Source organism: Apium graveolens, chromosome 1, assembly GCF_009905375.1.
Source record: "Apium graveolens cultivar Ventura chromosome 1, ASM990537v1, whole genome shotgun sequence".
NCBI lineage: Eukaryota > Viridiplantae > Streptophyta > Magnoliopsida > Apiales > Apiaceae > Apium > Apium graveolens.
Genome location: NC_133647.1, coordinates 195,036,420 through 195,051,542, shown reverse-complemented (window position 1 = coordinate 195,051,542; position 15,123 = coordinate 195,036,420). Strand labels below are relative to the sequence as shown.

Sequence of the window (15,123 nt, the reverse complement as noted above, 5' to 3'; positions counted from 1 at the left end):
GATGAAGTAACACCTGGCAGTAGCTGAGGCACCTTCCTCCGCAGCTGTTGTCGAATCGTCATCTCCTTTCCTTCTTGCGCATTCTCTTTTATTGAAATTCACAATCTATCCCCTTCTCTTTTTCAAATAATTTCAAATCAATTTCACATTCTTTCTAACAAATCTTGAATCAGACCCGCTTCAAATCTTGATTCCTATAGCCAAAAACTCCACATTTTCACCCACTTTAGTACTGAATTTCAAGAACCCATGTCTTTTCTTGGATTAATTTTCAAGAAAATGTGAAAAGATTTGATTTTAATCACCCAAATTAATAAAGATTTGATTTTTAAGCTACCCATTTGATTCTTTTAAAAGGGATTGTAGTTTAAGATCTTTAAGAGGAAGTTAAGTAATCTTTTTGGCTTTTGCTGTAATCTTTGATCTTTGTTTTTGAGCTAAAGGGACTTATTTAAAATGTATTTATAGTTTTTGTATGTAATTGTATATTTATATGATCTTGTAAGTAGCTTGTGTGGTTAGTGGAACTATGTTTCATAAGAGGAAGAATTCATGGCCTCCTGAAGAGTATATACACAAGGCAACATTGCAGTTGGTAAGGCTTTCAATTTTGATATTATGCCATTTATTTATGTTAATTTTTTATGTGAAATGCATTTTAGGTATAATTTTGTTGTTTTGATTGTATGGTTTTATGATTTTTAGAGTTTTGTTAAGTAATGTTTACTCAATTGCGGTTTTAAAGCATATTAAGAAAGGATTAGGTGCAAGTTATAGAATGTAGTTTCGAAAATTGTTTTTTGATCAGGAATGAGAAAATAGAAGTTCAGTTGTTAATAGTTGTAGTAGTAAGTGATTAGTTTTTGGATATTGGTAAAATGGTTGTTTTGTTTCTATAGTAGGAAAGCTCAATTTTTCGGAAATTATTAGTGCTTTTGTTTTTTCTTTTGCTGGTCTTGGTGAATAGTGGCATATTATTAGTTGATAATATTGGTCTGTAAGCAGTTGATACAGTGATGCATTTGTCGTGGGACATTGTTTTGGTTCAAAAATTGTTGGATCCTAGTTTTATGACTTTGGTTGTAATGTTTACTTTTAGAGTAGACCATAGTTTGAGGTTTCAGTTGAGCCGTGTACTTTCAGGATTTGAACTAAATCTCGTGTGGACAAGCTTGTTTTCGTAAATTTGCATTCTCCATGAGGTGAAATAGGCAGCTAGGTTTATCAAAAAGAAAAATAGGAAAATGCATAAAATATTATTCATCTACATATAAGGAGCACCAAAAAGGTGGTGTAGCCGTGTAGGAAGCAAGATTAATCATAAAGATACATGAAAGTATTACACTTTAAAATTTCTAATGCTCTTCAAATTGGTTCTGATTCTTTTACTTTAGCTTGATTTTGATAGTGCTGCTCCACCAGTACAAGCATGGAGAAGAAAATTGAACAGCCATGCTAGTATTCTTAAGGAATTCAGTGTTACGTTCAGGGAAGCAATAAAAATGGTAGTACCTAATCCTATCTAATAGACTATAATTACCCATGCGGCCTTTTAGATTATGATAGAAAACTATTACATATCCAATCTGGACCTGATGACATCAAATTTTCCTGTAGGTTCGACTTGGTTTGCGCCTGTGGTCTTATGTAAGGGAAGAGGCTTCCCATGGAAGGGTAAATTTGCAAATCCTTTTGTGCTTTACTTTCATTTAAAGGGAGAAGGGAAGGTGCATACTCTGTGAAGGAAGTTTCTTTTTAAATTTTCTTGCTTTGCATTTTCGCAGAAAGCACCTATTGATCCGTTCACTCGTATAAGTTGCAAGCCGTCAGCATCACAGGGAGTTCCCCTTGGAGGGATGGGGTAAGATTTGGTTCTGAATTGGACTACTTTCTCTTCTTAGTATTTAATGACATTTTATTTACCTTATAAGAATATCTGTTTTACACTACAGAAGCGGTAGCATAACTAGAGGTTTTAGGGGCGAGTTCAGGAATTTTCAAATTGTTCCTGGCACTTGTGATGCTTCTCCCATAATGGCCAACCAGTTCTCTGTAATAATTTCCTCTTCAATCTGTTGTACTTTCTTTGTTTTCCTTGTTTAAGTCTTCAAGTGAAAATTAATTACAGCTTGGTGTTGGCTCTTTCAAATGCGTCTTCTTTGTTCTAAATCTTTGAAATCATCTTATCTGCTTATAGCATATATTAAAGATAAATACTTGCAGATTAATTCTGATTCATAATCGGAACTACAGGTTTTTATATCTCGTGATGGGGGAGCCAAACAATATGCCTCTGTTTTATCCCCAGGAAAACATGACGGGCTAGGGTAAGGATTTTGTAAAGTTCTTATACTTGCTTTTAATTCTTGTGTCTTATAAAGTTCTATACTTACTTTTTAACCCTAGTGTCTAAACCTTTATTGCTCTTCTCCTGGTGCTTGAGTTCCGTGATAATTGTTAGTTACGGGCTAGGAAGCATGAGTACGGGTGCGTGTGCGGGGGTGCGTGATACGGGGATACGGGAATTCGGCAAATCTAAAAATATGGGGATTCGGGTGCGGGGGGATTCGCCAAACATTAATACATTAAAAATATATTTTTTATATATTTTTCAGGAGTTTCAGTCAAATTAAACTAAATAATGAACTACATAAGTTCATTATGAGTACATTATCGTTAAAAATATGTATTATTATTACTTGATAATCCAACTAATTCATTTTAGCATAGTTTATTGATTAAATGTTCAAGTACATGTATTATCTTCTCTCACCCGTGGAGGAGAGAAGAATCCCCAAGAATCACCGTGCACCAAAGAATCCCCAAGAATCCGGTGCGCGGTGCGGCAAGTGAGTGAAGAATCCCTGCTTTCCAGGTTACGGGGTATCCACACTTTACCTTGAAGAGAAACTATGAGACGAGTACATGATATCTTATGTGTGTCAATACGGGCTATGTTACTCGGACTCGGCTAGAAATGTCTGACACGGATACGTGTCCAAGTATCGGATTCGGCTACATTTTGAAAAATATACACGTTTTTAGCCTAAAATAAGTGTCAAGTCCGAGTGTCCATGTCCGAGTGTCGAGTGTCCGACACGGGTACTCGAAGCTAAAATGAAGAGTCCGAGTAACATAGAATACGGGTATTTTTCTATTAAAAAATAATCAAACTGTGAGTTTGTATTTTGTCTGGAGTCATGAGTCATCCTTCAAGATTTTATTAGTTAGGTTATATAATACTCATTTCTTAGACTTTAATTTAAGGTATGAATTCTAAATGGTGCAGAAAAAGACTTGAACTGCCTAACAAAAAAAATGAGATGTAAAAACAATATTCCAATTGTATAAGTCGTAACTGTTATGTGAAAAGTTGAGTAACATAGTGCCCGTTTGAGAAATCTTAAAATAAGTAATTTATAACTTAAAATTAATAAGTGGCTTAATTTTACTTATAAGTCAATTTTTTTTTTAACTTAAATGAACTAAAATAAATAATTTTTAAATATGATCATCTTAATTCATGACTTTTAAATTAACTTAACATTTAAAAACATATATTTAAAAACTAAAATTAATAAAAAAGTGAAAAATCAAAATAAGTTGAGAAAATGAACGTCGTTACTAACATTCAACTTATCAACTTATAAGTTGTAAATTCAACTTATAAGTTGGGTCGACAAACAGTGCGATATAAGTACTTACGGGCTTATAAGCCATCCGGAAGACAAACAGGCCAATAAAGTACTGGTGGTTATAAATTTCATTATTCCTAACATGAAGTTCTAGTAGATGCTGCCAAAACGATGTGTTACATGAGATTACTAACTTATGTGCATTTGTATCTGTGGAACCTGAAAGACATTGTCCTTGTCCTTGTAGGAAACCTTCCGATCAAGGTATTTCATCATGGGGATGGAATTTAAGTGGTCAACATTCAACATATCATGCACTATTCCCAAGGGCATGGACAGTATATGACGGTATCAAAATACTGGTTTTAGCTAATATGTTGTATATTTTGTCAAAATATGAACCTTTAGAGTTACGTTTTTGTACCTGCAGGTGAGCCTGATCCTGAGCTAAAAATCTGTTGCCGCCAGATATCACCATTTATACCACATAATTATCGAGATAGCAGTCTTCCTACTACAGTATTTGTCTACACTGTAAGCAATTTGAACTTGTATCTGAAGGGCATAATTGTCAGATTAGTAGAATACTATCTCTTTTTAAGCATAGGATGTTAAAGACTAAAAATCAGTTGGGTTCATCTGTTTTCTGAATTGGACAATCTATGTGTGGCATTTACATTGATGTTTTAATATGATTTGGAAGTTTATTGGTACTTAGTTATATGTATAGTAGGACGATTAGAGGACGGAAATGATTATTTGATGCCATAATGAAGCATTTTTTGTGTTGTACTTAATACTGTAGCTGAACTAGTGGGGTCTTGTTGATAAATATGAATATGAAGCATGCCAATGCATATATATATAAACCTCAATATATCATTTCGTCAATTCCTTGCTACTAGACTTATCCTTTCTATGTTTTAGGTGGTCAATACTGGGAAGGAAAGGGCAAATGTCAACCTTCTCTTTACGTGGGCGGTAAGCTTGTTTTGCTATAACACTTTCTTCTACTGGCAAGACAAATCTGTGACTTGACACTGCTGTTTTAACAGAATTCTATAGGAGGAGTTTCACACCTTTCTGGAGATCATGTAAACGAGCCTTTCATGTAAGTATGCATGGATACACATTTTATGCGAGAAGATCCTTGGTGATTTGATAAGATTCTCATGTATTCTTACAATTGCTTTGTATCTTTTTCTAGTGGTGAAGATGGAGTCTCTGGCATTTTGCTTCATCACAAGCAAGTTATTGAACCTTTAAGCTATATATGACGGTTGGTTTGCATAATTTCCTTGCAGTTTATTTGATGAAAGTGCAAGTCCAGAGTTGATTAGAGAGAGTATTTGGTCCTCTGAGGTTCCATCTTGAAACACTAAGAAAGCAACCTACTAAATACTAACAAATGCAGAGTCAAATATATGTTTTGCAGAATTACATGTACGGTAAATGTTGATTTAGCCCAATGCCACTGTAGCCATGTGTTTAAAGTCTTTTCTTGGGTTCAATCCTGGTTAACAATGTTGGAAGGCTGTAGGCTACATACTTTTTGACATCCCGACTTTAGGATACTCTTCATTCTTGATGGGTGGTAATATGAACTCTAGAATGCCGTTTTCATATATTTGTTTTGGTTGGGTGGTGCAAGGCATTGTTTGTACCAACATGGGTGGTGCAAGGCATTGTATATACCAACACAGTCTTGTTGTTTGAATAAAAAATAGTGACTTGGCAGTTTTATAACATCAACGAAACCGAATCGCCAAAGGAATGGTGGATTCGGGTAAACAAAGTGTAGCGCCTATAATTTAGCTTGAAATTACATTCCCTCCACTCATGGTTTCCACACTCTGGTTTCCATTGGTGTAAGTCGAGTCTAGTGGCTTGAGGTGCAGCTAGTCAACTAGGCGTAGACTCGTAGAGGAGTCATTTGCCTAGTTGAAATAAATATATAGTATATAATTCTACTTTCTAACACATACTCCATTGTTGTAACAAATTAAAAATTATTGTGACTTTATCTCTGAGTATGTAAGTAATTAATCTGCTTTACAAATACATCTGTCCACAATAGCAACTATTGACCTCAGTGCAGAATATTAAAAAAACAGGAAATAGGAAAGTAATTATTTAGGTTTGGAGAAAACAGACTACGATCAGGTAGACTGACATTCAATTAGATAGCAAGTCGACCGAATTAGTCAGCCCTCTAAAAGTAAGTGCCCGACTAGTCGAGCCCCATGACAATCATGTCTTCACCTTCCACAGTATATTTTGGCACTAAATAGGGATTGAGTGAGGCTTTTTTCGTATTTACCCAGATACTTGTACAAGCTTCTCATGTACCTCTTTGCCCGATGCTAATGCTGCCAGTCAATGAATGCATTTCTCTGGGCTATAAAGAACCATTACAATCTTTTTATGTACCTCTGTGTCCGACATTAGATCACCTTTTCCAGAAAAGCTTTCCAGGAAAGCTTGCCATGTTTATCCTTGTACAATCCGTATGCGCAAAGATTTCAGATAAAATCTATATTGATTGTGAGTTAGGCATGATTGAATACATTAGGGCTATACAGATAATCCGCTCAATCGCACCAATCGCTCGCAATAGCACCGCTCTTTGCTAATGCGGTCGAATGCAAATTGAAATTACAGGAACCGCATATCCGTGGATTGACTGCGGATTTGATTTTTAAATAATCACAAAAATCGAGCCGCAACTCGCAAGCGCAAATCGCTATATATATAATATAAAATAATTAATCTATATATAATATATATTATGAAACAGCCATATATAAGAATTGTAAGATAAAGAGTTTGGGGCTTTTGGGATGTTGGGCTTTCAGTTTTATAATTTAAATAAACTATTGAAAGAACATAAACTTGAGCCCAAGCCCAATATGTCCACCTCCAACCCTGATTATTTTTTTCAGTAATCACTGGACACTTATACTCTTGTAGTACATTTTAGTTTTACAAATTTCTAAGATTTGGTAAGTATCATTTTAATGAGCTATTTTTATTTATTATTCATCATACAAGTCGGTGGTTGAACTGCAAGTTAATGCGCACCAAGTCACCAACCGCGCAAATTCGCGGTTGAAAAAGTCACAATTAACCGTAACCGCAATTGCTATTGTGGTTGGGGATTTCAGAAAACCGCTAGATGTGGTTTGGTGCGATTTTGACCTCCCAACTGCACCAAACCTAACAGCGTACACCCCTAGAACACATGGATGCTATATGAACTTGTGTTTTTTGTGAGATTTATACACAAAAATTATTTATTATGTCCTCATTGCCCTATATTAACAAATTGCTATCTAAAAATGTCATGGAAGAGTTTACAATCACTGATGGAAGTCTTTTGTTGCTTGTAGGACCGCAAAAGGACACCATCCTGTTACCTATGCCATTGCTGCATGTGAAACACAAAATGTTACTGTTAGTGTATTGCCATCATTTGGCCTATCTGAAGGAAGCTGTCCTGCAGCAAAAGACATGTGGGATAAAATGGTACAGGTAATGATATTAACTGAATTTTTCTTGTCCTTGGCTAATTTTTTCGAGCAAAAAGTATATAAATATCTCCAATGTATATCTTTGTTTCAACTCTAAATGTAAAGTTATTAAATGGGTACTTCTCCCTCAAAACATCTTCCTCAATAACTAATGCAACATTACCTAAACACTTTATCAATACTAACTTGTCCATTGGATTAAAGAAGGGACAATTTGAGAGAGAGAATTTTAATGCTGGACCAAGTACTCCTTCATTACCTGGAGAGACAAATTGTGCTGCAATTTCTGCTTCAGCAGTGGTTGAGCCTCATGGAAAATGCACCATTGCGTTTGCACTTGCATGGTCATCGCCGAGAGTTAAATTTTCCAAGGGAAAATCTTACAGTAGGTAAGTTTAGATAGATATCATTATCCCTCTTTCATAAATTCATTTATGAATCTGGCTGGTTATGCTTGTTTGGTTTCCTACTTAATAGCAGCATTACAACACACACACACATGCATATTATATTTCCAAAATTATGTCATATTCGAGGAGGTATTTATATTAAAAAAAATGAAAGATATTGTCCCACATTTGCTGTGATGTTCAGAAACAATGTGTATCGGTTAATTTTAGTACATTATCACTACTCAAAACTGCAATTCTGGATCATAATTATTTTCTATGCCTCTAACAAATGTAGGAAGCACGTGGTCATCTACTTATTTGTTTTATTGCATATGTTGATGTTTACCTGCATTTGGTACACATGGCATTTTGAGTAAAATGGCCTTTCAGGCTACAGTTTGCATGTCACTTATCTTAATTGAAAATATTACTTTTTCTGCTGTAGGAGGTATGCAAAATACTATGGCAATTCTGAAAAGGCTGCTTCAAACTTGGTCCATGATGCTCTTAGAAGTATGTATTTCATGTGTGCTTGATGTTACTATCAGCTTCAAAATGTCATACATATGCTGTGATGTCAGTAAGCCTAGTAGGAATATATATGACGATATGAGGCTAAGAGCTGATGATTTTCATATTATGTTTAATTAGATTATAAGCGGTGGGAAGAAGAAATTGAACGTTGGCAAAGTCCTGTCCTGGCAGATGATACTTTACCAGAATGGTAAAAAATATTAAATATTTTTTAATATGTCATTTTTTAATTTTGTAATAGTTCTTGTATGCATACTTGATTTCTCTGTTGCTTCACCTAAATTTACGTTGACCACAATCCTGAAAGCACACATTGTTATCAGTATCATGTTGGAAATATTATCTTCATACTATGTGAATATTCTAGATCACTGTGTTACTAGAATAATAAGCTTTGCTACATGGATCTGCAGCTGTCATTTGATTTTTGTTTCTTCCAAGTCTGATGTTGATATTATTGTCAACATCTTTTAATGTATGATGTGCGATCCTTTCATGTTAAAGTAATTTCCCCAATTGCCCCCTTTTTTTGAACGGATCCCCAATTGCATTTAGTAGGTGAGAGGAAAATATTCGCACTTACAAATTTTCATTGAGAAAAGTTACCAACCCTCTGAATAATGATTTTTTGATCTTTTTACAGGTACAAATTTACTTTATTTAATGAGCTCTACTTTTTGGTTTCTGGTGGAACGGTTTGGATTGGTATGCAACCTTTAGAAGTTACTTGGTTACATTGTTCTTATAAATTGCGGACACCTGTCTACTACTCTGCTTCTCCTGTAGCCTCTTGTAATAATTACATGAATCCTCTTCTTAAGAAGATTTATAACTTGAGTAATTATGTGTGGTGCCATAGTGATTTTCATTAATTTATAATGCATTTGTATCCCTTGTTATTGCATGTTCGCTAAGTGGTGTATATTTAACCACCAATCCTGAACATAAATAATTAGTTATCCTCAGTTGATTAATTCTCTGCAATTGATGACATTTGTTTCAAATTATTTTGGGATTAAACACAATTTATATTTTCTCTCCATCAGACTCTCAAGTACCTGCTGCAAACACCGGCCTTGATCACCCTTCAGCAAAAATGGCAAATGTTACAGATAGTACAGGAACCATATTAGATGTGAAGAGCCGTGAAAATGGAGGTCTTGAAAAAACAAAAGTTTCTGTTTATGATAGCACAGCCGGAACTGGTTCAGAAGATGAAGGTGAAGGGACTCATCTGGGATGTTCTGGTGGAGACGATTCAGTGAGTTCTCAGGAAGGTGATGGAGACCACTTTGAATGCCCCTCTAGGTTTTCGGATCCGGTGAATGATGCTGACGTGGGCAGGTTCTTGTATCTGGAAGGCGTTGAGTATGTTATGTGGTGTACATATGACGTTCATTTCTATGCATCTTTTGCCCTTCTTGAGCTGTTCCCCAAGATAGAACTCAGTATTCAGCGCGAATTTGCAAAAGCTGTCTTATGCGAAGACGGAAGAAAAGTTAAGTTTCTGGCTGAGGGAAACTGGGGTATCAGAAAGGTTAGGGGAGCAGTTCCCCATGATCTTGGAACTCATGACCCTTGGCTTGAAATGAATGCATACAATATACATGATACAAGTAAGTGGAAGGATCTGAATCCGAAATTTGTTCTTCAGGTGTACAGAGATTTTGCTGCAACAGGAGATTTGACATTTGGAGCAGATGTATGGCCAGCTGTTTGCGCTGCAATGGAATACATGGAACAATTTGACAGGGACGGGGATTGTCTCATTGAGAATGATGGATTCCCAGATCAAACTTATGATACTTGGACAGTTCATGGTGTTAGTGCCTACTGTGGTTGCTTATGGATTGCTGCACTTCAAGCTACAGTAGCAATGGCTTTGCAACTAGGTGACAGATCTGTTGCAGAAAGATACAAAAGCAAATTCGTGAAAGCCAAATCAATATTCGAAGCAAAACTCTGGAATGGACTGTATTTCAATTATGACAGTGGATCAAGCAGTAACAGTAAATCGGTACAAGCTGATCAACTGGCTGGGCAATGGTACACGGCATCCTCAGGATTGCCAAATCTCTTCGATGATCTAAAGATCCGCAGTTCCCTCCAGAAGATCTATGATTTCAATGTTATGAAAGTGAGAGGAGGAAAGATGGGTGCTGTAAACGGAATGCATCCTGATGGGAAGGTGGATGACACTTGCATGCAATCCCGTGAAGTATGGACAGGTGTTACCTATGCTCTTGCAGCTACCATGATTCATGCTAGCATGAAAGAACAGGCTTTTACAACCGCAGAAGGTATATTCCTTGCAGGGTGGTCAGATGACGGATTCGGGTAAGTCCATATGATATCTGTAAAGTTTAAAAAGTCATTTTTACATATATAGAGATATATGTGCACGTGCATGTGCAGGTGTGTATTTTATTATGACCGCCATACTCATGCTGCATCATTTGCATAGAAAATTAATTTATACTTTCGCACACAAGATATCTTCTTTTTGCTGCTATGTGGATTTTTAAATATACCTCTGGATATGCAGGTATGCTTTTCAGACTCCAGAAGCGTGGACAATGGATGGACATTTTCGTTCCCTGGTCTACATGAGGCCGCTTGCCATATGGGGTATGCAGCATGCTTTATGTTCATCTAAAGTAAATATCAACGCCCCTCAGATGGGCATAATGGACAGAGTCAACATATCTCCTCATAATTCAAGATCTCATCCAACTGAAACAAATGTTAGAAAGGTAATGAAAGACACCAAGTGCTTTAGCAACTCGGTGTTTTGTTCTTGTTAATTATTGACTGTACAATTGTAGGGTTCCATATTCTCGAAATAGTATAGTAATATTGTTTCAGATATGGTCTTAATTTAAGAACTACAGTAGTACTTTAATTCATTTTCTATACTTATGTTATTTGAGGAGGATAAACATTGGTCTCATCCATTTAAGGATTTGTCTTGTCTACGTGAACCAATTGCAAGTCTGTCACGCCCTGTAAGTTTTCGGGTCCTTATCATGCCCTCCAGATATGCATGTCCATCTTGTAAGCTTCAAGTTCTGCTCTGCTTCGTCCAGCAATGATATTTCTCCTTTATATAAGAGTATTTTTCATGGAGCAACGACCTATATGTATACTATTTATAAAAATATTTAGCACAATAATACGTTTATAGTAATTACAAAACATAATCGAGCCGCTGTCGTCCCTCATTTCTTCTTTACAAAATCAAACATCTTCTCACAGGTATATCATAATCCTCGAATTTTGATTTTGAGTACATGGAATTAAAGATTCGGACTTTCTTATTTAGTTTGTTGCTAGTTGATGTAATTTAAAATGAATGTACTTTAAACTTGTTATGAGATGATGTATTTTTTGAATTTTAAATTAGAATTAGAATTTCTTTTTTCTTACTAAACGGATTGTGAACCTCCGATCCAATAACCCGTGATCCGATTTGATCGGGTATGGACTATGGATCCACCTAGAAAATATCGAATGCAAGTTCGATCCGAATCCAAAAAAAAATAAATGGATTTGGACATGAATTTAGGATGATCCAACCCGAATCCGACCTGTTATTGGCCTAAACTGGTGTTTAGCAAGTGAACCTTTACTGGATGAGTAATAATAAGATGGTGGCTGATGTAGTAAGTAGACTGAAAACAGAATTAGCTTCAAGAAGAATGTTCAACAGAAGAAGGGTAAGTTCTTTTACAGTTAACTTGGAAAGATGAGAACAAACCAGTTGCCACAGTGGTTATGATAGCTTCAAGAATAATGTTTCATTATGTGATTACTTATTAGGGTCCGAGTCCCTGACAATTGCTTTTTATAACCATCTATCTGCTAAAAATTTCCGCGGCTAGTTACATTTAGAATGGAATGTAGAATGAAATGTGGAACTTCAAAAAATGTCAAGTTTAACTATTTCTTCTCTATTTATGTCATATGAAGAATTTACATTAACTGTGAGACTTTTTTGAAGGTTGCATATAAGAGAGAATTGATTGCTTCTTCCTCCTTTCTTTAACACCAAATATGAATGAGCGTAAAGGGACTCGAGGCCTGGCAGTACTCCTTAATGCTGCCTTTTCTGTTAGTCCGAATTCATCGTCCAACTTCTTTATTGTATACTCACAATCACTCTGGAGTGAAAATATGTGATTTATGCCTGTTTGCAGCTCTTCATTCACCTTATTGTTCTCTTGCTTCATGTTTAAAACTTCGCCTTGAAACTTTGCAGCTTGATGACTACTGAACGTGATCTCGTCTTCCTCAACACCTTCCTTCAATGCAGCTGCTATTTCTTCTTGAATTTTGCATAACGATGAGAATCTACGATTAAGTTCTTCCTTCAATGATTCGCTTTGTTGTATCCAGACTTTTAATTCGGCCTTTATGTCGTTAAGGTGCTTGAATATTGCACGCACTTCTGATTTAATATCTGCATTAACTTCACAAGCATTAACCATTGATGTGTTCGACGTTTTCTCTGGTTTCTTTGCTTCCCTTATCTGAAATGTTGATATCTCATTCTGTAAATCTCTTATCTCGTCTTTAAATTGATGTACTTTTTGAAATGCAGCACTGAACCTTAACCAGAAATCAAGATTCTCATCAAGTAACGAATCAATCTGAGTCCTTAGCTTTTCCTCAACCGGTGAGAGTGGTTTAGGATGATTGATCATAGTCGTGATTTCATCCTCCACTTTATCATTCGGAGAAGGATGTGCATCTGCTCTTTCAGTCGAGTTACTTTCTTCTACTGCATTTTCCTGCAATTTATGCCGCAAAGAATAAATTTCCTGGTCCCTCTTAGCAACAGCACTTTTCAGTTCTCTTACTTGTAGTGTTGTTTGAAAGAGGGCATCACTTTCCTTCTCCTGGTTGAGAAGCTTCTTCTTGACTTCTTTGTAGTTTCTTAAAATTGTAGTGTATTCTTTCATAAGAATCTTTTCTTTGTCTTCCACACCATTCAAAAGCAACTGCGGCCAGTTTAGCTCATCCTCAGACTCTTTATCTTTGTTTGATGTTTCAACATTGGTTTGCTTCTCTGTGAATTTGGATGGGCCTTCCTTCTGATCTGTCTTATCGGATTTATCACGTTCTTTTTCACCTTCACTCTTTTGATCCGAAACAGGTAATGCTCTTTGATTTTGTTTAGTTGTATCTGCTTTCGTTTCTTCTGTACTTGAAGCATCAGATATCATCACACTGTCGACAGCTGATACTCCCTGGTTTTTGTCATCCGACACTTCTTGTTTCTGCTCTTCCTCTTCATCCGGCTTTACACTTTGAAGCTTATCAGATAGTTGATCAAGTCTACTATGAGCGTCATTGAAATGAGCTTGTAGGTTAGTGTTGTGAATTACAACATTCTGTTTTAAATTGTCAAGTCCTTTGAATTTGTCTTCTAAATCCTTCACTCTATTGCTCAAAATGTGTTGGTCATCTCCCTGAGTTGCTTTATCATCTTCCAAGCGTCGAATGTGTGAATTAAGTTCACTTGCTTCTGTTCTCAGCCTTTCAATTAAAGCAGTCTGTGACGAAACTGAACTCTCCAGATTGATCACCTTATTGACAAGATCATCAATCTTCTGAGCCATTTCTGTCACAGTGATAGATTTAGCATCATATTCTTCTTTAATTTTACGCCTCAGTGCCTCCAATTTCTGTCCCTCGGGGCCAACCTCGTCTTGATTTATGCTTTTAAACTCTCCAGCTACCACCTCTGATGCATTTTGCTGATCCAGTATTTCATCATCTTCAGTTTCATCTGGAAAATACTTGTGTTTAAGTGATTTCAATCTCCGACGAACCTTGTCAAGATTTTGGCGTTCTGCTTCAGCCTCCTTATTAGAGTTGTCTTGCTTAATTTGCAACTGGGCCAGTGACTCTTGGCAAGACTTAAGCGCTGCGTTTGCCATCAAATTTCTTGCATCATCATCTTCAATAATGGTTCTGATACCAAACTCTTCTTCCAACCTACTAACCTTATCTTGTTTCTCTGTAATCTCATTCTCAATTCCATTGTACTTCTCAATTGCACTTTCATAAGAACTCTTTACATATTCCTTTACAGTCTGCAATTCTAAGATATTTTTCTGAAGCCTATCAATCTCTTCAAACGCTTCAGTCTTTGTCAAACCGGACTTGGGAGCTGGCTTAGGTTTAATCTGAGTATATGTTGGTTTTGTCCTCTGAGGTTTCTTTGAGACATCTGTGACAAGGGACTTTTTTGGAGCATCAGGAACCTTAGGAACATTTGGAGGCGGCGGCTCAACTGTAAATGCTTTAGGAGGTTTCTCAGCAATGAAGTCGTCGTCATCGTCGTCATCATCATCCATAGAATACTGAACTTGCTCTGGCAGACAAGTAGCAATTGTGGTGTTGGCTTTCTGTAAATCTGTTGATAACTTGTCATATCTTTCTGCTAAAGCTCGATAAGCACGATACGCCTCTTCAACGAATTCTATCAACTCAGGCCTCCTTTTATAGTACATTTCTGCCTTTTGGATGAATGAATCTCCATCCTCCTGGAAGAGCCTTAACACATATTCCACCCTCTCATCCATATCTGTAACATAAAAAAATTCGAGCATATTTAACATTTAAATTTTCGCGGTCATTTGATCTGGCGCAACAACTTGAAAACTGAGCATTAAGAAATGATTCTGAACTTGTGAAATGTGAGAAGATGATTACCTTGCATGCTTTGTTCAAGCCATCTAGATTGTTTAGTTCTGATATGACTAGCCCACCACCATGAATATGCATTGCTTGCAGCTCTCTGCAACATTTTCGAAAATGTATGATGATGAACACAGGATGAAAAATGAAATCTTTCTTCTCTGAGGATCCACATGTGATGAAAGTGCAGAGAGAGTAGTTTAATTAGGAGAAAAAAATGGCAAGAAAAAAGCAAGTGACTTGTGAACTTGAACAGAAAAAATCAAACTAGCCCCTTATTACACATGCATGGCTAGGAGATCCTCTCTGTCCCGAATTTTACGTGGA

General features: G+C 36.3%; 2 protein-coding genes across 5 annotated transcripts; one reads left to right on the top strand and one right to left on the bottom strand.

Moving 5' to 3' along the window:
- LOC141675231 (uncharacterized) lies at positions 1–12,615 on the top strand. 4 transcript variants are annotated; one of them, XR_012555948.1, is made up of 20 exons: positions 1–595; positions 1,395–1,505; positions 1,618–1,674; positions 1,785–1,861; positions 1,953–2,052; positions 2,254–2,327; positions 3,883–3,983; positions 4,066–4,169; positions 4,563–4,616; positions 4,691–4,746; positions 4,843–4,881; positions 7,025–7,166; positions 7,370–7,554; positions 8,003–8,070; positions 8,209–8,281; positions 8,735–8,796; positions 9,138–10,428; positions 10,637–10,844; positions 12,092–12,201; positions 12,350–12,615. XR_012555948.1 is itself a non-coding variant. In XM_074481958.1 (19 exons), the coding sequence occupies exons 1-19, from the start codon at positions 530–532 to the stop codon at positions 12,362–12,364; spliced, it is 2,883 nt and encodes a 960-aa protein (XP_074338059.1). In that variant the 5' UTR covers positions 1–529; the 3' UTR covers positions 12,365–12,611. The 4 variants fall into 4 exon arrangements, 3 of the variants coding, with proteins under 3 accessions (XP_074338059.1, XP_074338054.1, XP_074338046.1); XM_074481958.1 differs by lacking the exon at positions 12,092–12,201 and having other exon boundaries at positions 12,350–12,611; XM_074481953.1 differs by lacking the exon at positions 12,350–12,615 and having other exon boundaries at positions 12,092–12,295.
- Positions 12,382–14,453, bottom strand: LOC141714614 (kinase-interacting protein 1-like). The gene is made up of 2 exons (XM_074518126.1): positions 12,537–14,453; positions 12,382–12,441 (listed from the first exon to the last, which is right to left on the bottom strand). Exons 1-2 carry the CDS (start codon positions 14,451–14,453, stop codon positions 12,382–12,384), a joined length of 1,977 nt encoding a protein of 658 aa, XP_074374227.1.
- Between the last annotated feature and the right edge of the window lie 670 nt (positions 14,454–15,123).